We start from the raw sequence: 24,825 nt of genomic DNA, 5'->3' as shown, positions 1-24,825 counted from the left end.
ACAACCTTTTTCTTTCTGTTTTGTTTTTTTGTTTACTAGTTGTCTGCAAAGGCTCACTCTTGCCACCACTGTCAGGGCATATGGGGTGCCCATGTACCACTTGGAGGGATCCCCAGGCAAGGCATCCCCAGGCACTTGTGCATGGGCTTTTTGTGGAGTCTGCTAAATAGTTAGTAGGATCTGCATTATTTAAAGTCCTCCACGTGTCCTATGCCCCTCTCCCAGCCTCTTCTCACCCTCAGTCATGCAGTTCACAAGTCAGTACATTGGGAGGGGTAAGAAAGAATGTACAATGCCCAGCTGGGGAAGCCAGGTGCTCACTGACCTGCTCTCATTTTCCCCATGGGAGAAATCACATCTCCTGGTCCTAAGCTGTGCCACCTTGGGTAAGGAATGATATGAGTAGAACTGCTGTAGGCAGTTAGACAGACATGAGCAGAGCAAGGACAACGGGCCAGGTATAGAAGGTCACCAGGATGGAAAGCCCCAGGTGCCTAGCAATGGACAATCAATTGTACTGTGGGGCCTCACCCCCAGGGTGATTCTTCCTCCCCTAGCATATCACTGGTCATGCAGTTTGGATCCCCTGATCTTTCCTCCCTAGAGATAACATCTAGGCCTCAGTTGAAGTTCAGCTCCAGGCCCAGATAAGCAACAAAACCAGCCTCAGCCAACCTCAGGACCAGCTGCATTGAATAATGAACTCCTGCCCTAGTGCCGGCCAATCAATCAGTGGAGACCACAACTCTGAAAGAACACACCTGGAAAACTGCTGAATATTCTATTAAAATCTTTCCCTGGGGCCTCCCCTAAAATCTGCCCTTAAAGCCCTTAGGCTGGAGGACCCAGTGTGTTCTCCCCCCCAGGAGCACACCCGTGCCTTTCCCTCACTCTTCTCCTCTCACCCCCAGGCACGTTACCTTTAGCTTCCCCACTCCCAAGCTCCAAGGGCCCTTCCTTTACCTCTATAACTTGTTTCCTGAGCCCATTTCTTCTAAGAATTACTTTTTCTACCTCTATAATTTACCCAATAGATGTTCTCTACAGTTTGGGTCTTGCTCTGAATTCTTTCCTAGCCAGAACCCAAGTACCGAGGTTGCTGAACCAGTCAGACAAGTGGTGCCATTCCCGCCACCTACACAGAATCAAACTGTCTTACCCTCTCCAATATGTTCAACTCATACTTTTTTGCTCCAACACTGTGCTGGAACTTCTCCACTAGAAACCTGGACTTCTGCAAAGACTCTCTTATCTGTAAGTGAATAAGATGTTGTTTTCCAGGGGCTTCCAAACTGTGACTGGAAGGGCTAAACCCACGCAAAGTCACTGCAGAGTCCACATCCAGGATGGAGGACTCTGTGTGCCTATTACCTGACACAAAGCTGGGCAAGACTCCTCCCAGGTCTCCTGATGTATGGTGCGGGATCCCACAGCTCTCACAAAGACACTTCTGTCCATGCACGGATGCCAAATTGTTATTGTTGAGGGACCTCTTATTCAGCCATGTTGCTAATGTCACTCAAAAATCCAAAGGTATTATTTTAATGGAAATTCATCCATAAGGAAACAAGGGAATGGGGAATAAGTATCATTTACCAATAATTAAGACAAAACACTGCTGATTTCAAAGCCAAATACTAGGACTACATTTTTCTTTCTTATAGAGCTTTTCCTTTTTTTTTTTTTTTTTTAACTACAGGTAACACATGCCTTTCTTCTTACACAACTGGCCTTTTGTGTAATTTCCTCTTTCAAGTTTCCTATTTCTCTAAAAACTTGGTCCCCCACCCCTGGCCCCAATCTATATTCATTATTCTCCTGGCCTGATACACTGGGATTTCCCTTTGACATACTTCTATGTCCTAGATCATCGGTCACCAACCTTTTGGACCACTGGTTGGCGACCATTGCCCTAGATTACAATTCTTTCTCTTTTTTATTTACTTCCTCATTTACTGGAACATTACAGTTAGATGACTTCCTAAGAAAGGATTTTTAAAGACAACTTTTCGTATCCTGTAAATCTCTGAAATGTTTTTATTGTGCCCTCTCACTTGATTGAGTATGTGTACATAATTCTAGGTTGAGAATCTTTCAGAAACATGAAAGCATTGCTTCCTTATCTTCCAAAATTCAGTTCTCAATTTTATTCTTTTATATGTGACCAATTTTGGGAGGTCTTTGTTTGTATGTTTATTTGTTTTGGTTTGTCTCTGGAAGCTATTGAGATTTTTCTTCACAAGTACTCTAGAATTTCATAATTGCCCACTTTCCTTGTTTTCTTTCTCTAAATTAGAAATTTTAATTATTTGAATTTAAAAATCTTTATTTGATCCACACAGGCTTTTATTTTTTTCTCTCATATTTCTCTCTCAGTCTTTTTTTATGGAGTTTCCTCAGAGAATTGTTTAACTTTATGTAACAATCCATCTGTGGTAGACACGACCAGAGCAAGGATGATGGCCCAGGTGGACAATTGTAGAGTGGGACCTCATCCCCATGGTGGCCTTTCCTTCCCTAGCATATTGCTGGTCATGTGGTTTGGACTCCCCTCCCTAGAGATAACATCTAGGCCTCAGTTCTATTTCAGTTCCAGTCCCAGAAAAGCAGCAAAACCAGATAAGTGACACCTAGGCTGACCTCAGGAGCAGCTGCATTAGATAATGAACCCCTGCCTGGAACTGCCCAATCAATCAGTGGAGACCTGGACCCTGAAAGGACATATCTAGTATTAGGTCTGATCAAATAATTGAATTGATATCCCCTCCTCTGGGAAACTGACCTTTAGATCATTTCCCAATTGACATTCCCTTTTGCTTAGACCACATTCCATTTGCTAGGATCAGTAACTTTCCCCTCCTGACTTGTCCAGTATCCGGACCTGGGACCTGCCCAGATAATTCCCTGCCAAAGAAGCCCGCCTAGAATCCTTTAAAATCTCTTACTCCCCATCCCTGAGTGCTGACGACATTCGGTGGCTCAGCCCATCTGGTTTTCCATATGACCTAATAAATTCGTAATGCTTTACCCCTTTCAGCTCATGCATACCTCCTTCAAAGACCCTAACACCTAGAAAGCTAGTGAATATTCCATTGAGATCCGTCCTGAGACCTCCCCTAAAATCTCCACCTTAAAAACCTTAGTCAGGAGGACCCAGCACCCTCTCCCTACTGGGAGCACGCCCAGGCATGTCACTTTTACTTTCCTCACTTCTAAGGCCCTTCCTTTGCCTCTATAATTTGTTTCCTAAGCCCATTACAAATTACTTCTCCTGCCTCTGTGATTTTCTAAATAAATGTCCTCTTATAGTTTGAGTCTTGGCTCTGAATTCTTTCCTAGCCAGAACTCAGGTACCAAGGTTGCTGCCATCCCCACCACTGCAGACACATCTATAGTTCAGTTATGTATGCATGAAGGAAACAGTATACTAGAATTAGGATAGGGATACAGGCATTTCATAAGAGGATGACCAAATATAAAAAAAATTTCACCTTCTCATCTTCAACCTAGAGGACTAGGCAAATGGTTGCTGATGCTTTGCTGACAAAATAAATAAAATAAACAAATAAGAGAAGGGGCTAGCCTCTCCTTTAGTAGACTAAAAGTAATTCCATTTCAGTCTCATGCTTTAACACACTCTCAGCTATAACCTTTATTTACAAATCACAATTTGTTTAGGTTTCTGCAAAGCTAAGACACAGTCTTCCTGTTTACATCCTATCAGTTTGCACTGTAAGTTGTAGGTTCTACTATTCTGTCAACCTACTTTCTGTTTTCAAAATTTGTGGAAATCTTTGTCTACAGATGAAATTTCATATATTTCCCACTTTGGGATATATCCCCTACTTATACCTTTATATTCTGAGATTTAACAGACAGAGAAAATAAATAAATATTACAATCCACCATCTTTTTCAGATGTGTTTACCAATTCCTGTTTTTACTCTGCACTTAATTGATTTGTAATAACTGACTGTGACAATTACTTTTATGTGTCCACATGTATGTGACACAAGGTGCCAGATATGTGATCAAACATTATTCTGAGTGTTTCTATGAGGGTGATTTTTGGTGAGTTGAACATTTAAATTAACAGACTAAATAAAGCAAACTGCTTTCCTTATCCAATCAGCTATGGCTGAAATAGAACAAAAAACCTAACCCTGCCCTAAATAACAGGGAATTACACCTGCCTGCCTGTTTGCAATTTGGAACTGTGGTTTTCCTGCCTCCTGAACTAAAACATCAGCTTTTCCTGGGTCTTGGGCCTGCTGGATTCCAGACTAGAATTACTATCAGCTCTCCTGGTTCACAGGCCTTGGACTCAGGCTGGAACTCCACCATCATCTCTCCTGGATCTCCAGCTTGCCAACAGCAAACCTTGAGCCTTGTCAGTCTCCATAATCATTGTGTGAGTCAAATATATATATATATATATATATATATATATATATATATATATATATATCCTTCCTATTGGTTATATTTCTCTGGAGAACCCTGACTAATGCAGATGCTGATACCTAGAGTTATTCTAGAGAAACAGATTGCAAGGATAAGTTTTCTGAACTGGTTTGTGGGCTTTATTAAATTGGCTCTCTTACCTAATTATATTTAAAGACATTAATAACTCTATTTCCAATAGTAAAAAGAGTATAGTCCATAGTGTAACATGGCAATAGATACTCACAAAATATCACCACTGGTTATTACTAATCAACCACTCATAAGAATCAAGAGTCTGAGTAACTGTGTATATGTTGGTTACTTCTAATATCACTGGACAAAGTGGGAAAAGAAAAGAGTGAGTTCACAAATCTGAATTCCCAGCTCAAATAAGGCATGAATGACCTGGAAACTTCTGAGTGCACTGAAGAAGCCCCTCATTCCCTGTGGCAGGAGGGCTGAAATATCTGAAAAATCAAACCCAGAATCTCATCCTGCAACTGGAGAGATTATAGCACAAGTCGAACTCAGAGGATATCTACTGCTAAGGAGAGGGCAGTAATTGGGAAAGAATGAGATCCTGACAGCTGGCATGGAGATGTGTGAGAAGACCCTGATGTAGTAGGGGACATTGTGTCCCCAAATTCGGATGAGTCTTCTCTGCCAGTGGGAGTGGTCTCCCTACCCTCAAGGGAGTCCTTTCCACTCCCAAGGCAAGGGATTAGTGCTGCATTGCCTGAGGGGATTTAATAGCCTCCTTTGAGAAAGTTTCCTTGTAAGACAATGTTGATCCTCCTCAAGACTCATCCCCACCACCTTTGTTTCCAAATCTACGACTAGACTCAAGTAGGAGCAGGTCCCTAAAGATGAGGTACAAAGTGTAACCCAAGAGGAAGTATGCTACATACCAAAAGAACTACTTGAGTTTTATAATTTATACAGACAGGAATCCACACAGCATATATGGGAATGGATATTAAGGGTGTGGGATAATGGCAGAAGGAACAGAAAGTTAAATCAGGCCACATTTACTGATATGGGTTTACTAAGTAGAGATTCTGCATTTAATGTTCCAGGTCAGGGATTTAGAAAGAGCTGAAATAGCTTGTTGATTAATTGCCTGAAAAATGTACTAAAAGAGCCCTGGCCTGTATGACTCAGTTGGTCAGGCCTCATCCTGTGCACCAAAAGGTTGCTGGTTCAACTCCCAACCAGGGCATATACCTGGGTTGCAGGCTTGATCCTTGGTAGGAAGCATGCAGGAGGCAGCCAGTCTGTCTTTCTCTCTCTCTTTTTCTCTCCCTCTCCCTTCCTCTCTCTAAATATCAATGAAACTATGTATTTTTAAATGGAACAAAAGCCAATTGAGTGAGTTGAAAATGCTGAATCTGCCTTGGTTTCAGGTAAAAGAAACAATTCAAAGAGTTAAAGAGATTGGGATGTTAAGTGAATTTGCCATTTAAGACCTTACTCAGATGACCCAGAAGACCTACCTTTCACCATAACTGCGAAGAATGAGCTTGAAAAGGGATCCCTAGCACCTTTGAAGAGCTCTGTGATCACTGTTCTCTATAGACCAACCCTTACAGTGAGAACTGTGGTCAATAAATGAGAAAAATGAAACACAATGAGAGTATTTGGATTCTGGGTAACAGGGGCCAAGTGGCAGCCCCCAACTGTCAAAACCAACGTGGGTATGTCACAACCAAGGAGAGCAGTGTCAAAGCAACAATCAGAATAGTCTGACTCTCGTACACCGCCTACAATGTTGAATATTTGATCATGGAGCTCCCAAAAGTGAAAGTGATAGAAAGCCTACTAATACATTCGTACTAGATCTGTAGAAGCAGAAAAGTTCGAGGTCAAGAGAACAAAAATCTAACCTGGATCAAAAAAACTGAGTCACAAAATAAAAGGCATCCAAATTGGAAAAGAAGAAGTAAAATTGTCACTATTCACAGATGACATCATATTGTACTTAGAAAACCCTAAAGACTCCATCAAAAAACTACTAGACTTAATACATGAATTTGGCAATGTAGCAGGATACAAAATTAACACCCAGAAATCTATGGCTTTTTTTATACACCAATAATGAACTCACAAAAAGAGAAACTAAAAAAAAATCCCATTTACCATCACAACAAAAAAATTAAGATACCTAGGAATAAATTTAACAAAGGAGGTAAAAGACCCGTACTCAGAAAATTACAGGACGCTGAAAAAAGAGATAGAGGAAGACATAAACAAGTGGAAAAATATACCGTGTTCATGGATTGATAGAATTAACATCATTAAAGTATCCATACTACCCAAAACAATCTATAGATTCAATGCAATCCTGATTAAAATACCAATGGCATATTTCAAAGACTTAGAACAAACTCTCCAAAAATTCACCTGGAATAAAAAAGGACCCCAAATAGCTGCAGCAATCTTGAGAATGAAGAACAACGTTGGAGGGATCACAATACCAGCTATATTACCAAACCACGGTTCTCAAAACTGCCTGGTACTGGCACAAGAACAGACATATAGACCAATGAAACAGAACAGAGAACCCAGAAATCGACCCAAGCCATTATACTCAATTAATATTTGACAACGGAGGGAAGAGCATACAATGGAGTCAAGACAGTCTCTTCAATAAATGGTGTTGGGAAAATTGGACAGATACATGCAAAAAGATGAAACTAGACCACCAACTCACACCATACACAAAAATAAACTCAAAATGGATAAAGGACTTAAACGTAAGAAGGGAAACCATAAAAATTTAAGAAGAACCCATAGGCAGCAAAATAGCAGACACATGTTGCAGCAATATCTTTACCGCTATAGCTCCTAGGGCAATGGAAACTAAAGAGAAAATAAACAAATGGGACTACACCAAAATAAAAAGCTTCTGCATAGCAAAAAAAACCATCAACAAAACAACAAGAAAGCCCACTGCATGGGAGAACATATTTGCCAGTGTTATCTCCAATAAGAGTTTAATCTCCAACATTTATAGGGAACTCATACAACTTAACAAAAAGGAAGATAAACAATCCAATCAAAAAATGGGCAAAGGACCTAAATAGATACTTTTTGAAAGAGGACATACAGAAGGCCAAGAGACATATGAAAACATGCTAAAGTCACTAATCATCCAAAAGATACAAATCAAAACAACAATGAGGTACCATCTCACAACTGTCAGAATGGCTATCAACAAATCAACAAACAAGAGCTGAGGAGGATACAGGGAAAAAGGAACCCTCCTGCACTGCTGGTGGGAATGCAGACTGGTGCAGTCACTGTGGAAAACAGTATGGCATTTCCTCAAAAAATTAAAAATTGAACTTTCATTTGACCCAGTAATCCCACTTCTAGGAATATAGCCTAAGAAAACAGAAACACCTATCAGAAAGGATATATGCACCCCTATGTTCATAGCAGCACAATTTACCATAGCTAAGATTTGGACACAGCCTAAGTGCCCATTAGCAGATGACAGGATTAGAATACTGTGGTACATCTGCACAAAGGAATTCTAAGCTGCTGTAAAAAAGAAGGAATTCTTACCATTTGCAACAGCATGGATGGAACTGGAGAGCATTATGCTAAGCAAAATAAGCCAGTCAGAGAAAGATAAATATCACATGATCTCACTCATTTCTGTAATATAATGAACATAAACTAATGAATAAAAATAGAACCAGAGACATAGAAGCATTGAACAGACTGTCCAATCTATGAGGGAAGGTGGGTGGTGAGGGGGTAAGAGATCAACTGAAGGACTTGTATGCATGCATATGAGCATAACCAATGGACACAGACAGTAGTGGGGTGAGGGCATGTGCTGGGAGTGAGGGTGTCTGGGGAGAGGTCAATGGGGGAAAAAGGAGACTCATGTAATTTCACTGTTTATTTTAAACAATAAAGAATTTAAATTTTAAAAAAACTGAGTCACAAGCTCTCAATCAATTCCCAGATTTGAGTTATATTACAGACCCAGAACCCTTAAATGAAGAAGAAGATGGGAACCCTTCTGAAATGAATTGGTGTATAAAGCATGTCTGGCCATTTCTCCCTCCAAGCAAACCTAAAAGAGAACAACCCGTTGTATTGCTCAAAATTCTGTCCACTGGGAGGATTTTCCTTTACCACTGTCCTTCAGGAATGTTCCAGAGTGGGGCTATTGTGCTGCAACCCTCCACTTTATTTGCAAAGAGTACAAACTTCCAGTTATAATAAGAAGAGTAAGTTCTAGGCATCTAATATTTAGCATGGTGATTATAGTTAACAACACTGTATTATACACTTGAAAATTGCTAAGAGGGTAAGTTTAAATGTTCTCTCTCCACACAGAAGAAAAATTTATTCATGTGAGATGATGGATAAGTTAACAAACCATATTGTGGTAATCATTTCACAATATATATGTGCATCAAATCATCACATTGTACATCTTAAGTTTATACAATGTTATATGTCAATTATATCTCAACTAGAGGCCCAGTACATGAAATTCGTGCACTCAGGAGGCCAGGGGCCCCTCAGCCCGGCCTATGCCCTCTCACAATCCGGGAGCCCTGTGATCAATAGCCCCACATAGGAAGGCCCCACCCACCTGCCGCAATGCCACCAGCCAGGTAGCCTGGGCCTCCATCTGCAGGGCCAGGACTCTGTGATCAGTCACCCTGCAGAGGGAGGCCCTGCCCACCCGCCGTAGCCTGCCGGTCGGTGACCTGGGCCTCCCTCTATGGGGCAATCGATTGTGGAGCCTCCGATCAATCGTCCCACAGAGGGTGGCCGCCACCCTCTGCGGGGCAATCGCAGAGTCCCCCCAATCAATCACCCCGCTGGCCAGTGGCCTGGGCTTCCCTCTGCAGGGCGATCGTGGGGCAAGGGCGGGCCCCCCTGACCAATGGCATTGCACCCGCCTTGGCTGGCCTGGCACCAGTGCGTGTCATTGTGTGGTCGTTCGGATGGTTGTTCTGCTGTTTGGCTGTTCAGTCGATTTGCATATTACACTTTTATTATTATAGATAATGCTGGGGCGGGGGGAGGCCAACAAGGGAGAAGCAAAAATGAAAGATACAGGAAAGAACTGCAGAAACAACATCTGGGATTCTGGGTTCCAAATCTCTTTAACTGATTTTGTTTTTAATAAATAAATTTCCTGTTATGCTTTAATTCAGACTTAGCTGAGTTTTTGTGAGACTTAAGAGTACTGACTATAGCCCTAACCAGTTTGGCTCAGTGGATGGGGCATCGGCCTGCGGACTGAAGAGTCCCAGGTTCGATTGCGGTCAAGGGCATGTACCTTGGTTGCGGGCACATCCCTGGTGGGGGGTGTGCAGGAGGCAGCTCATCGATGTTACTCTCTCATCGATGTTTCTAACTCTCTATCCCTCTCCCTTCCTCTCTGTAAAAAAATCAATAAAGTATATATTTTTTAAAAAGAGTACTGACTATAATTCATAGAGTAAAATTTCATAAATTCAAAAAAGTTATATGTATATCGCTTCAGAAATACAAAAGTATACTCACTAGCACATAGAATCCAGGAATATATCTACAGAAAAATTCAATGTTATCAGTATTTGCTCCAGGAATATAAAGATAATTTAATGTTAGGAATTTTATTGATATGACCCAGCACATCAATAGGCCAAAACAAAAAAAGTATTATTTCAATAGCTGATTTTTTTTAACTAATAAAATTTAAAATTGATTCTTTTTAAATACTTATTAATTAGGGTTAAAAGGATATTCCATTAAATAAAAAATATTATCTAACCAACCCAATAGCTAAAATAATAATATAACCTTTGAAGGCTAGCTGTATTCCCAGTCAAATTATAAAATCAATAAGAAAAACACACTAGTTTTTAAATGGACAAAGATATCAATAAGAAAATCACAAAAGAAGGAATAAATATATAGACACCAAAAAATTTAATATCACTAATAATCAAGAAAGAGTAAAATAAAAAGCTTTAAAACAATAGAAGCTAATCTTGACTATCATATGGAGAATTAAAACACTTATTTAAAACTGGTTAGAAGATAAACTAGCAAAAACTTTTATAAAGCGAAATTGGCAAAAATATATCTAAAACTTTAAAAGTATGCACACTATTGTCTAAGAAGACAATTAAGATATTCTGAAATTTTTATTTATAAAGCCATTTATTTCTGCATTGTTTATCATGACTGAAGCAGTCAAGTATATGTAGTGGGAAGGACAGGAACAAAAATATAAGGCTCTTTTTATAAGCGGGAAACTGAACTGGATCTGAAAACTTGGTAGAAATTGAAGTAACTTGAGGGTCCACCTTGTCTTTTCACTTGTAACATAATCAGTCAATTGTGTTCTCTCCTCCTCCTCTATTCTCCTCTGAGTTGGTGTCTTCAACTTGTTCAATAATTCCGAATCCTTACATCTTTTGTAAATGGCTTAAGTTTGCCATAAGCCTTCTAGCTCTGCTCCTGCTTCATGGCATCTCTCTAAGAATTCTTACAGCTTCTGTCCTATTCTTAATTACTGTTCTTTAATCACTTACTCCAAACAAGTTCATCTTCTCATCTGGCATCACTGGCATTAAGTCAGAGGCTGGCTAACTGTTGGCTCATATCTGATCCAAACAGCTCTGGTCAGGATAACAGGGAGCATGGGCAGGACAAACACTCTGAGATTTCTAGTACAGAGACACACGTGGATGCACATGCCCCCCCCCCGCCCCGCCGCCTCAACACACACACACACACACACACACACACACACACACACACGACCCTGGAAATCACCTTGGTGTCCCAATAATGGCAAACTGACTAATAAATTATAGCTCATTGATAGGGGAGGGAAAAATGCACAGCATATGGCAACATTGAAACCAAAGGTGATAACATAAGAAAGAAATCTGGATATTAGAATCATAACTATTCTTAATTTTGTTTTTGATGGCTTCATATTTTCCCAAATCTCTATACTAAACATAATTTCTTTTATAATCAGAAAAAACCAATCACTTTGCATAACAATTTTAGAAATTATACTTTATGAATAGAAAACATTTTAATTACCTTCCCAACATCACATCTGGTGCCTTCATTCACCATCCCAGGATCTGGAACATCTGATCCTAGCTGAAAATCCACACCCCAACATTTGGTGCCTCCACTGGGGGTCAGAATAATAGCAGGCACAATTCCAAATACAGGCATGTCTTGGACATTCTCACATTGAAGTTTTCCACACAAAGCATTTCTATAAAGATAGAAAATGCATCAGTATAGATACAATAGAAAAATTATATATATGCAGGTAAACAGAGTGTACAGTGGGGCCTTGACTTACGAGTTTAATTCATTCCGTGACGGAGCTCGTAACTCAAATTACTCATATGTCAAATCAAAAAGTGAACAAGTGAGACACCTGATGCTGGGCTGATGTTGTGGTGTTTACTGTGACGTTCGCTGCACCAACTAGCGGTGGGGTATCTGAAGCTGGCTTGTAACCCGAATTTTAACTCACAACTCAAAGCAAAAAATCAGCCAAGAGACGGCTCGTATCTCGAAAAACTCGTTAGTCGGGACACTCGTAAGTCAAGGCCCCACTGTACTGCTATTTAGCTGAAGAAAATCTCAACAGAAAGAGTGTGTGAGAGCAGCAGAGATCAAAAAAGCTCTCTTTAAATTCAGCAGAAAAGAGCAGAGGTAAATGGATGCTGAGGTACAAATTAGTAGGGTGTCAGGCGGTGCTGATGCTCCTTTTGCACACCTAATCCCTCCTCACTATCTACCTAGGGCTCAAACAAGTCTAATAAAGTGTCTTATAAATATAACTTTATAAATAGAAAATAATAGAACTATATCAAAATACAATTGTGCCCAGCCAGCATGGCTCAGTGGTTAAGTGTCAACCTATGAATCAGAAGGTCACATTTCAATTCCCAGTCAGGGTACATGCCTGGGTTGCGGGCTTGATCCCCAATGTGGGGCATGCAGGAGGCAGCCGATCAATGATTATCTCTCATCATTGATGTTTCTATCTCTCTCTCTTTCCCTTCCTCTCTGAAAGCAATAAAAATATTTTTTTCAATTTTTTCAATTGTGTCTTCTTTAAAGAAGTATGGTAAAAAAAAAAAAAATTAGATTCTGTAATGTAAAATAACTAAGAAAGGACTCCACCCTTCTTGGCTTGGCTCTGAGTTACTCACTTGAAAACTCAATCCATAACTCATCAATACACCAAGGCTGTGTGAGTTAAATGCCCTTCCCAAATCCTTTCATAACACACTAAGTACCCCTAACATCAACTGTTATGATGCTGTATTGAAATTTTCTATTTAATTTATCACTTTTAAATTACAGAGTTAGAACAAAATAATAAAATACAAAATTAATTATTTATCTCTATGAATTTAGCAAAACAACCTTTTAATGAAAGAAAGAGGAGGAAGAGTGTTTATTTGTGGTTCTTAATGTAGAACATAAACAAAGTAAGATTCTAAAAACCATTCGATTTCAGACAGGTAATGTCAAAAGGGGTAACTTATTTTACCAGTTCTATTCAGTCTCCCTGAAACCTTGTGTTGCAAAATTGTAAGTCTGAAAAGTTAGGTATTTAAGGGGGAGAAAGTCGGCAGTCACAAGGAGTTATAAAAGATGACTGGTCTTGCAATCATTCATTTTCCTTTATAACCTCCTGTCACTTACCCAGTGGCACACTTCTTGTATTCATTACCAGAGAAGCCACAATTGCCAAATCTGTCACCTTTAGAATTCACATCAATGAAACAACCTCTTGGGGCAGCCTTGGCTTCTGCAATGTTAAAAAAAAATGTTTAAGTTCTGGCAATTTATTTCAGAAAGAAAAGTATTCCCTATGATAGTCCATACAACTGGATGAACTGCCTTAATACCTTTGAAAAAGTTTCTAGCCTTACAGGGGAAAAAAAAAATTGTTCCACACTTTACACTTAACAACCAACTGTAAAAATAAAGCTCAGACTATACTTAAAAGTTAGCCTAAACTCAAACACTCAAGGTCTAAAAGAGGTGCAACTATAAATAAACAAGATGAAACTATAAATAAATTAAAACCCACACACAGTATGGTAGCGTTTTCAGCATAGTCATTCCCACTGCTCTCAAACACATATTTATTGCACTCCTGGTTAAATCAGGTGGGGAAAGGTTGATGAAAATATTTCCAGCTATTATTTGGTTTTTTAATTTACCATATGTGGAAGCTTAATTTAGGTATTCCTAGTAATTAGATCAGTGGTTCTCAACCTTCCTAATGCCGCGACCCTTTAAATACAGTTCCTCGTGCTCGCTTCGGCAGCACATATACTAAAATTGGAACGATACAGAGAAGATTAGCATGGCCCCTGCGCAAGGATGACACACAAATTCATGAAGCGTTCCGTATTAAAAAATAAAATAAAATAAAATAAATACAGTTCCTCATGTTATGGTGACCCCCAATTTCATTATTACAAATTGAACATAATGAAAGCATAGTGATTAATCACAAAAACAATATGTATTTGTATATGTGTTTTCCGATGGTCTTAGGCGACCCCTGTGAAAGGGTCGTTTGACCCCCAAAGGGGTCGAAACCCACAGGTTGAGAACCGCTGAATTAGATAGACTGACAGCCATGACAACTGATAAAGTAGCATTCCAGCCCGGCCAGTGTGGCTCAGTGGACGAGTGTCGACCTATGAACCAGGAGGTCAGGTTTCGATTCCCAACCTGGTCAGGGTTCATATCTAGGTTGTGGGCTCAATCCCCAGTAGGGGGCATGCAAGAGGCACCTAATGATTCCCTCATCATTGACGTTTCTATCTCCCTCTCCCTCTCCCCTCCTCTCTGAAATCAATAAAAATAGATTTTTTTAAAGTAGTAATTCATTCTGATATAAATGTATCACTTAATATTCAATTTTCCACTTAATTATACATTCCTAAAAATATTTTACTTAAAAATATTTTAAGCTAAAATGCCAGTACTTTCTACATAATATAGGAAATTCATTTGCCTATCTTACACATCTAATACTATGTTGTTTATTTTAAAAGAAAATGGATATGAGTGAAAAGACTTGGAGGAAAAAAGGGGCAAAGGATCAAGTAATATGAAAAATGAATGCAGAATATTTGTACAGGATAAATATCATATAGAAATACCTAGCAAAGCTCTCCTATAGGATGGAAATAGGTATAAGAATTCCAGAAAATATCCAAAGAAAAAAATTACTGTGGTTCCTTTAGTCCTAGACTTTTTTGCAGGCCACTATAACATCTTTACTAAATAATAGTACTTACTTCATTAAGAATGCCTACCTGAAATTACTTTTTTAGTCTGGAATAACCTACCTATTCTTGCAAAATATATATATATCACAAGTTGACAGAGCTCTACCACTTTTGTCTCCATAGCCTGAGTAACATAAATAAGCCCCGTTTAATTCTTAAATAGTCTTCTCTCCTCCTGCTTATCTTATCCACCATAAGAGAAGGAGTGCAGCCCTAACCGGTTTGGCTCAGTGGATAGAGCGTTGGCCTGCAGACTGAAAAGTCCCAGGTTCGATTCCAGTCAAGGGCATGTACCTTGGTTGTGGGCACATCCCCAGTAGGAGGTGTGCAGGAGGCAGCTTATTGATGTTTCTTTCTCATTGATGTTTCTAACTCTCTATTCTCCCTTCCTCTATGTAAAAAATCAATAAAATATATTTTTTTTTTAAAAAAAGAGGAGTACAACAGAAATTAAAGACAACAGAAGTCTGGTCAAAATCAACAATTCTAGGTTCGAAGAAATAAATCCAGCATTTTAATCAAATGCCCAATGGGGTATGAGATTGTCTGATTGCTTCTGATATCACCAGACAAGGCGGGGGGGGGGGGGGGGGGGGATAAACTCAGGTATTCGAATTCCCAGTTTGATCACTGCATAAATAGGCTGAAAGCTATGTGTGACCTGCAGAAGACGTTTATCTCCTGCAATGACAGAGCTGGGATTGTTACGAATGAAATCCAGAATCTCATTCTCCAATTGGCTGAATTACAACCCAGGATGAACTTCCAGCCTCACAGGTGTCTATTGTTACATTGAGGACAGTGATTGTGAAAGAATGAGATCCTGAAAGCTGAAATGGAGATATGTGGGAAGATCCTGATGAAGCTGGGGACACTGAACCCCTAGATTCTGATGAGTCTTCTTTGCCAGGGAAGCAGCCTCTTCACCCCATCTAAGGGGATTAGGCATGCACTGCCTGAGCGCTCGAACAGAATCATCCAGGCTTCCTGGGTCTCAGGCCTTGCAGCCTGGGGACTGTAACTACACCATTAGCTCTTCTGACGATACAGCTTGCTGACGTCCCCTGTAAGAGACCTACCATTCTCTGTGACTATGTGAGCCAATTCCTCATAATAGTGAATGCCTACCATGGGAAAAATCAAAACGTAGCATTACCAAGAGGCTATCTAAAGACCTGGAACAAGTGAAAAAATAATCAGCTAGAAAAGGTAAAAGTGGTTTCCTTAATGAATGGAGATAGTACTTACAAGTACACTGTATTTTTTCATAAAATCTTTAAATAATTTGGATCTTTATGTGTAAATATAAGTCTAATAAAAATGAAAACTTTAAAAAGAGAATCAGAAGAATTTTTGAACATCCTACATATCTATCAGTAATAGAACAGATTACATTTATGTAATAGAATACTCTATTGCATTATCATCTAAATGTAAATCTCAATACAGATGGATCTCAAAAATATTTTGAGTGAAAATGAAAACAGTAGACCCCAATGTATATCCCCATACTACTTATATAAATTTATTAAAACTAAAATCTGATATTATGTATATGTGTATATATACTGTAATTTTTATTTCCACTTTTAACCAAAACTAAAGCAAAAAACAAAATCAAAGCAATCGATTATAAATAAAATATCTTACTTGAGCCAAAGATGACTTGACACTGAGCATCATAATATTGGCACATGCCATTGTAACAATAGGCTTTGTTATTCTGGCAAGGATATCCATTCTGAATAAAAACATCTGGCTGACAGAACTGAGAAGTACCATTGCAATATTCTGGAACATCACATTCATTGGTTTTTCCTCTACATAAAGTACCTCCTGGAAGAAACTAGGGTAATAAGATTCAAATGAAACAAGAATATTAGGACAATTCCCACAAATTAATCAAATTTGAAACTATGATATTTATATGTATAAAAGTTCTAATAACAACAAAACATTACATAACCCAATGGAAAATGAACAGAGGCCAATAATAGGCAATTAATAAAAGTCATGAAATACAGAAAAAAACATAATCTCATTGATAATCAAAAGAAATGCACATTTGCCTTACTGGTATGGCTCAGTGGTTGAGCAGCGACCTATGAACCAGGAGGTCATGGTTCAATTATAGTCAGGGTACATATCAGGTTGTGGGCTCAATCCCCAGTGTGGGGCGTGCAGGAGGCAGCCAAAAAATGATATTCTTTTATCATTGATGTTTTTCTCTCTCTCTCCCTCTCCCTTCCTCTCTGAAATCAATAAAAATATTTTTTAAAAAGAAGGAAATGAAAATTAAACAAAGATATGAAAGGACATTAAACCTATCAAACTAACCAGGATTATAACACTTGCTAGAAACCAATCTTAATGTAAGGAAACAAGCATGTGACTAGACTGGTGGGTATAGGATGGTACATCGGTGGGAAATATGTGAAATGTGTGTCAAAAATGTTAATATTCATACACTGCCCCCAAAATACTACTTATAAACAAAACTTGGAAGCAATCCAAATGCCCATCATCAATTGACCAGGTAAAGAAATTATAGTAAACCACACAAAGAAGTACTAACTATATAACCATGTAGAACTACACAAATGGAAGAAAGCCCATTGTATCTTATTGAAAATACCAATAGGAAAAATATATGTATCTATGTTTAGCAACTTAACCCCCCCTCCATGCGTGCATGTGCACACACACATTCACACACACACACACACACACACACACACAATCACATTTATACAGAAAAAAGTAACTAAATTAATAACATATTATCAAAAATGGCTATGTCAGGAAGGTTAAAATGATAGTCTTCCACTGTCTGTTTTCTATACTTTGGTACTGTGGAATTTTTAATAAAAAACATAGATTACTCTTAAAATTAAAAAATATTTCTACTTAGGAAAAAAATCTTATTAGACTGTAGTAAAGAGAATGTGATGCAAAACTGCAAACAAGTGCCATAAAATGTTTCACGTGATCATGTAATAAAAATAATGCTCTCTTACAGATCAGACAAAAGAAATTTTGATATATAATATTGTTCCTTTTTCTTTTTCAAAATAGGGAGGAATTTCTTACCAAACAGTCTTTGCAACAGTCACCATATGCACATTCAGCAGATGATTTAAGCTTACAAGTACTTCCTTCACAACAAGGGTCCAATTCACATTCCTGTGAACAGAAAATGACTGGCAATAAAAAAATGAGTTATTGTCATCAATAATCATTAATAAAATTCTTATCTTAGACCTCAAATCTATTTCTTTCTAATCTTACAATAGCAATTAATCTCTGGAAACAAGTCACTATGCTGGATTTGTCAGTGATTCTTTCGTTGCAATTACCAGGTCTCAACATACATCAAAGGATTGAAATCATTGAGAGTATGTGTCTTCATCTGCTGGTACTGCCAGAACAAGATACCATAGATGATGGCTTAAGCAAAAGAAATTTATTATGTCACAGCTCTGGAAGCTAGACATCTAGGATCAAAGTTCCAGCCAATTCAGTTTCTGGTGAGGACTCTCTTCCTGGCTTGCAGACAGCTGCCTTCTTGCTGTATTCTTAAAAGGCCTTTCTTCAGTGTGTGTGTGTTCAGAGAAAGAGAGCAAGAGAACTTTCTAGAATCTCTTCTTATAAGGATACCGGACCTATCAGATCAGAGATCTGTCCCTAAGATCTATCCCATATGAATTTAGGGGTGACACATTTAGTCCATAATAGTATATTTAACCATCACAAGGAAATTAAGCATCCATTAATGCATTTCTCTTCATGCTCAGGGTCTGACTTCTCTATTGAGTGGGTCTTCACCCTATGTGGACATTCTTTTTTTTATTATTTAAATTCTTTATTGTTTAAAGTATTACATGAGTCTCTTTTTTTCCCCATTGACCTCTCCCCAGCCACCCTTAACTCCAAGCACAAGTCTCACCCCCCTGTCTATGTTCATTGGTTTTGCTGATATGCATGCATACAAGTCCTTTGGTTGATCTCTTATCCACCTTCCCTCATAGGTTTTACAGTCTGTTCAATGCTTCTATGTCTCTGGTTCTATTTTTATTCATCAGTTTATTTTGTTCATTATATTCCACAAATGAGTGAGATCATGTGATATTTATCTTTCTCTGACTGGCTTATTTCGTTTAGCATAATTTATGCTCTCTAGTTCCATCCATGCTGTTGCAAATGATAAGAATTCCTTCTTTTTTACACCAGCATAGAATTCCTTTGTGCAGATGTACCACAGTTTTCTAATCCTGTCATCTGCTAATGAGCACTTGGGCTGTTTCCAAATCTTAGCTGTTGTAAATTGTTCTGCTATGAACATAGGGATGCATATATCCTTTCTGATTGGTGTTTCTGTTTTCTTGGGATACATTCCTAGAAGTGGGATTACTGGGTCAAATTAAAGTTCAATTTTTAATTTTTTGAGGAAACGCCATACTGTTCTACACAGTGGTTGCACCAGTCTGCATTCCCACCAACAGTGCAAGAGGGTTCCTTTTCTCCGCATCCTCGCCAGCACTTGTCATTTGTTGATTTGTTGATAGCCATTCTGACAGTTGTGAGATGGTACCTCATTGTTGTTTTGATTTGTATCTCTTGGATGATTAGTGACTTTTGCATGTTTTCATGTGTCTCTTGGCTTTTCGAGTGTCCTCTTTCAAAAAGTGTCTATTTAGGTCCTTTGTCCATTTTTTGATTGGATTATTTTCCTTTTGTTGAGTTGTATGAGTTCCCTGTAAATGCTGGAGATTAAACCCTTATCAGAGATAACATTGGCAAATATGTTCTCCCATGCAGTGGGCTTTCTTGTTGTTTTGTTGATGGTTTCTTTTGCTGCGCAGAAGCTTTTTATTTTGATGTAGTCCCATTTGTTTATTTTCTCCTTAGTTTCCATTGCCCTAGGAGCTGTAGTGGTAAAGATCTTGCTGCAACATGTGTCTGCTATTTTGTTGCCTATGGCTTCTTCTAAGATTTTTATGGTTTCTCTTCTTACGTTTAAGTCCTTTATCCATTTTGAGTTTATTTTTGTGTATGGTGTAAGTTGGTGGTCTAGTTTCACTTTTTTTTGCATGTATCTGTCCAATTTTCCCAACACCATTTATTGAAGAGACTGTCTTGACTCCATTGTATGGTCTTGCCTCCTTTGTAAATATTAATTGAGCATAATGGCTTGGGTCAATCTCTGGGTTCTCTGTTCTGTTCCATTGGTCTATATGTCTGTTCTTGTGCCAGTACCAGGCAGTTTTGAGAACAGTGGCTTTTTATCTTTCTTGGCTTCTCCCACCCCACTTTGGGCCACCATTGCTCTCCAACCCCACAAGCTGCTACCCACAGAGACACCTACTCTCCTATGTTCCAACTGATGTCTTCAGCTCTGAATTGTTCAGGAAAGGAAGGAAAAACGGAAGAGAGAAGAAGATAGGGGAAAGGAAGAAAAGGTGAGAAAGGAAGGAAAACTAGCTTTCTTATTTCTTATTAAAATAAGATGTCACCTTTGAGGGAGACTGGGTTAAAAAATACATGGAACTTTTTGCATTACCCAAGAGAAATGAAAACGTAAGTTCATGTAAAGACTTGTAGGTGAATGTTCAAGCTAATAGCAAAATACCAGAAACACCACAAATATACATCAAGAGATGAATTGACAAACTATAGCTTATCCATACTATTCAATTTATTGTAGTTTATCATACTATTGTTTGTAAACAACAATACAAACAAATGAGTTACTGACACTGTAGCAATGTGGATAATCTTGAAAGAATTATGCTGAGTGAATGAAGCTAGCCAAAAAAACAGTATTCTACTTACATGAAACACTAGGAAATGCACACTAATGTGTAATGTCAAAAAACAGATCAGTGATTGTCTGAGGAGAATGGGGGATTACCAAGGATTGCAAAGAACTTTTTGGATGATATGTTCATTATCTTGAAAGTAGTGACAGTTTCACATCTATATATATAAAAGCCAAGCAACAGAAATGCCAGAATGACTGGAACAACCGGTCGCTATGACAGGCACTGCGGCCAATTGGCCCACCCACCCTAATCGGGGGTGGGGCCAGCTGGCCAACCGCCAGCAGCCCCTCCCCCAGCCAACCCCACCCCTGATCAGGGAGGGCGGGAGGGCGAGGAGGGGCCGGCTGGCCGACCTCCTGCGGCCCCCACCCGTGATCAGCCCCAATCAGGGCAGGGTGGTCGGACCCCACCTGTGCACAAATTCGTGCACTGGGCTTCTAGTATGTATATAATGTGTCAAAATATATCAACTTCTATGCTTTCAACATGGGCAGTTTATTATTGACCAAGTCTTCAATTGCCTATTTCTTACCCTTTGCTTTGTTTTGACCAAATGTTAATAAGGCTTCTTTCTTTTATATAGGTCCCTGGACTCTGCTTGTCCCCCTCATCAGCTAGCTTCCCCTAGAAATCAGCTGACCACAGCAGAACACTTTCCTCTCAGTCCTTACTGGTTATTCCCCTTGCTTTTCAGCTTCTCCTTAAAAGATTCTGCTTATCTCTGCTTTGCCCCCACCTTTACCCTATTAAAGAAAAGCCTTTTTCTCTTTGATTCTGAGATACTTGCAGATTTTGGAGATCAGAATGGTCTCCCTATTACAATAGCCTTTCCTTATCTAAGTCCTAATTTAGTTTTTTGACATTGCATTCAATTATACTTCAGTAAAGCTGTTAACTTTTTTTTGAAAAACACTGTAAGATGGCTTCATAAAAAAAGAGAATTAGGAAACAGTGTATACATGTATTCTCATTATGATAAAAGTATAATTTTAAATGGTTCTGTAATAACTAACCATTAGTGGACAGAAGTTAATTTTCTGCCCCAGTCCACATGATTCCCTCAATTAAAGAGTAATCTAAAAATTTTTAACATAAAAAGTATAAAGAAGCTATGATGATAATCTTGAAAAAGAGTACTACTAGTCAAATACAAAATTCAGAAAGTCTTAAGAAAAATAATTGATAAACTTGCCTTCATTTAAATTTTAAATTTCAATATAATAAAAATACATGAGATAAAAAGCTAAATAACAAGAGTAAACCCTAATGTAAACTGCAGACTTTGAGTGATAATGATGTGTCAATGTAGAGCCATCAATTGTAACAAATGTACCTCTGTGCTGCACGATGTGGACAATGGAGAAGTGCTTGTGTGCGGGACAGGCAATACATGGAACTCTCGGTACTTTCCACTCAAATTTGCTTTGACCCTAAAACTGCTCTAAGAAATAAAGTTGATTAATATTTTTAAGCTTAATGATAAGCAAAAGAGAGGAAATATTAGAACATATTCACAAAGGACTTTGCCCATAATACATGAGTTGCTAGAAGTAGATTTAAAAAAATCAGCAGCACAACATATAAACTTATGTGGGATATAAAATAACTCAGAAGAAAACTATGCATATGGTCTAAAAGCATATGAAAAGTGATAAAAACTAAATGAAACTTGAAGCAAATATAATCAGTTGAGAGGGTATATGGGAGGAGCTAGAGCTTATGGAAGTTTTCACATTCCACAAAATCCTACAGGAAGAACTCTATGTTAATAATAGAGTGATATGGTTCTAACTTCCTTCTCCCTTCTATACATACCTCTCTATCTTGGCATGTAGGCCAGAGTGTGCACATGTGATCATGTAATTTTTGTCCTTCATTTTGTTTATGTGATGTATCACATTTATTGATTTGCCAGACTTGCATCTCCAATGGGTGGAAAGAGTGGGAATGAGGGACATCTGTAATACTATCAACAATAAAAGTATATTTTTTAAGAATAAATTACTTTTAAAAACATAAAGTATATAAGGATAAAGAACTGAGAATGCCTGGAAAGCCAAAGAATTTGGTCATCCTAATAGCATAATGTTAATTTAGAAATGAAACATGCTTTATTAGGCCTTATTTTCCTCATTTGAAAATGAGGATATAAAAAATATCAATCTGTTTGGGCTACTGTGAGAATTATACCATGTACAACATTGAGCAGAAGTCATGACATGCAGCAATAATGCGATGAAGGCCAATTACAATTTCATCATATAATACACACTGCCTTTCTATAATTGGAAGTCTTCCGGCAAAGCCAGGTATGGTCGGGTGAAAAAGAAGAACTTGTGGGAAAGATTGAGAATAGAGTGAAGCTTACACAAAAATGAACAAATTTCTTTTTTTTATTATTGTTTAAAGTATTACAAATAGTAGTACATATGTCTCCCTTTTTTTTTCCAGTGACCATTCCCCAGCCTCTCCTACCTATGCCTAGGAGGAGGCCATTTGGAGAGGAGAATGGCTAAGATACAGAACAATAATAATAAAGATGAGCATGGGTTAATGGAAATAAGTATGGGCATCAGGTGTGATAAAACCACAGATCAGTAGGTAAACTAGAGGTTAATTAAGGAAGGATGTTAATTTCAGTGCTAAGAACTGTGTTAATGAAGGGCTCTGGAGAATGAGCCAGCTTCAATTTATTATTAAAATGAGTTCAACCAAATAAATATTTCTGCAATGGCAGTGCCAGACAGAATGTGAGAGCTTACAAGTAGAGCCAAGTGAAAAACTGAGTCATTCTTTAAAGTAAATAAATGACCCAATAACCATAACAGAAATGGTAGAAGCTAGCACAAAAAAAAATAAAGAGTCGGCATGGCGCTTTCCTTGACATCAAAACAGATGACACCATTGGTTATGTTCTGGGAAGGAGGAGATGACCAGTCCCAGGAACACGTCCCCACAAGGAAAATGCCAATCCTCTTTCTGCCACTAAGCTTTACTTCAGCTCCTGTGCCACAGTTGCCCACAGCAAGCTATTTTATTTTTTGCAAACCCTGAAGGAATGTAACAAAGCAGAAAGCAAACATTCAACTGACCTTTGGAGAACCACAGTCACACTCTTCCCCAGGGTCCACCAACTTATTGCCACAGAAAGGAGCACTATAGGCTTCATCAGGCTTAGGAATATTAAGAAGGCAGTTTCCTCCTTTATTTAAAGTTAACTTCTCAAAGTCCTCTGCACTGCAACTGCTGAAGTTCCTGGAACCTCTATAATAAACATCAGGAAAAAGAGCTCATGTCACAGCAATTACTCTTTTCAAAAAATGTATGTCATGTCTTCAACCAACTAGAAATGAATATTTAAAACAGCAGTTAACAAGCTAACCAAACTAGAGAAAAATGAGAATTAATGTCTATTTCTAAAAAATATAAAACATTATTTCACTTACTATATAATAATTACTATCTGGGTTACAATATATTACACCTCTATGAAAAAAAATCTTCTAAACAATCACTTTCATTGAAATATAAAATCATAAATCCCGTCAGAAGACAGTTTAAAGATGATCTAGTCCTATCCAGAATTAAGTTTTATTTATATTCCATAGTAAAAGGTCTTCAAGTATTTGGTGCTAGCTATACGTTTACCCAATCTTCTTTTCACTTATTGTTTTACTCAGTCACTATAAAATATTTTCACATATTCCCACTAACTATATTTACTTTTGAAGACTAGTGGGAAACACACCCAAATATACAACAAGAATCTTTGAGAAATCCAAGTCACATTAAAATTTTATCAGGGGAATTTAGTGCCCTGAAAGAACCCCTTTTTCATCAGGTTGAGCAATGTTGCCAAAGTAGCAGTGGGAATAAAAACAGTTGCATTATAGTGTTTGAGGAAGCATTCCTATCTATGTTGAGTCTCTGTAAATCCCAGGAATCTAAGGAACAGTTCCTTCCTGTGAAAATTTGTCCCCTGGGTATTCAGTACACTCTAACTGACCCAAAATCTCCAGGGAAGGAGATAGTCCTGGCTCTAGGCTCTTGGGAATGGAAGGCAGTCTGTCTAGAACATTTTGGAACTGTTAACTACTACTCGACAGAAACGTCTTTGAATATGAGATGCTGAAGGGTTTTAACAGACTGGCAGAGAAGGAACATGAACCATCAATTGCCTATTGCAAAAGAATGAGTAAAGACAGTATTTTGACTCAAACAGAAAGGAAAGGTATGGC

General features: G+C 38.3%; 1 protein-coding gene and 1 non-coding gene across 4 annotated transcripts in view; one reads left to right on the top strand and one right to left on the bottom strand.

Annotated features, from left to right (window-relative positions):
• ADAM9 (ADAM metallopeptidase domain 9) overlaps window positions 1-24,825 on the bottom strand; it is a 102,183-nt gene that overhangs the window by 31,013 nt on the left and 46,345 nt on the right. For all 3 annotated transcript variants that reach the window (XR_011470734.1, XM_070408442.1, XM_070408441.1), the window contains 5 exons: window positions 23,680-23,851; window positions 17,856-17,948; window positions 16,416-16,611; window positions 13,159-13,264; window positions 11,524-11,707 (listed from right to left, as the gene is read on the bottom strand). Coding sequence is in view for 2 of the 3 variants with exons in the window: in XM_070408442.1 (XP_070264543.1) it covers window positions 11,524-11,707; window positions 13,159-13,264; window positions 16,416-16,611; window positions 17,856-17,948; window positions 23,680-23,851 (751 nt within the window). In the remaining variant the exon portion in view is untranslated. The remainder of the gene's footprint in view (window positions 1-11,523; window positions 11,708-13,158; window positions 13,265-16,415; window positions 16,612-17,855; window positions 17,949-23,679; window positions 23,852-24,825) is intronic.
• LOC139007738 (U6 spliceosomal RNA) lies at window positions 13,774-13,880 on the top strand. Its single transcript, XR_011470903.1, has one exon. It is a non-coding gene; the product is annotated as a U6 spliceosomal RNA (small nuclear RNA).

This window comes from Myotis yumanensis, unplaced genomic scaffold (genome assembly GCF_028538775.1).
Source record: "Myotis yumanensis isolate MYYU_CA2020_CCGP unplaced genomic scaffold, mMyoYum1.0.hap1 SCAF_3, whole genome shotgun sequence".
NCBI lineage: Eukaryota > Metazoa > Chordata > Mammalia > Chiroptera > Vespertilionidae > Myotis > Myotis yumanensis.
The sequence above is the reverse complement of the archived record's forward strand: the minus strand, read 5'-3'. Positions and strand labels throughout refer to the sequence as shown.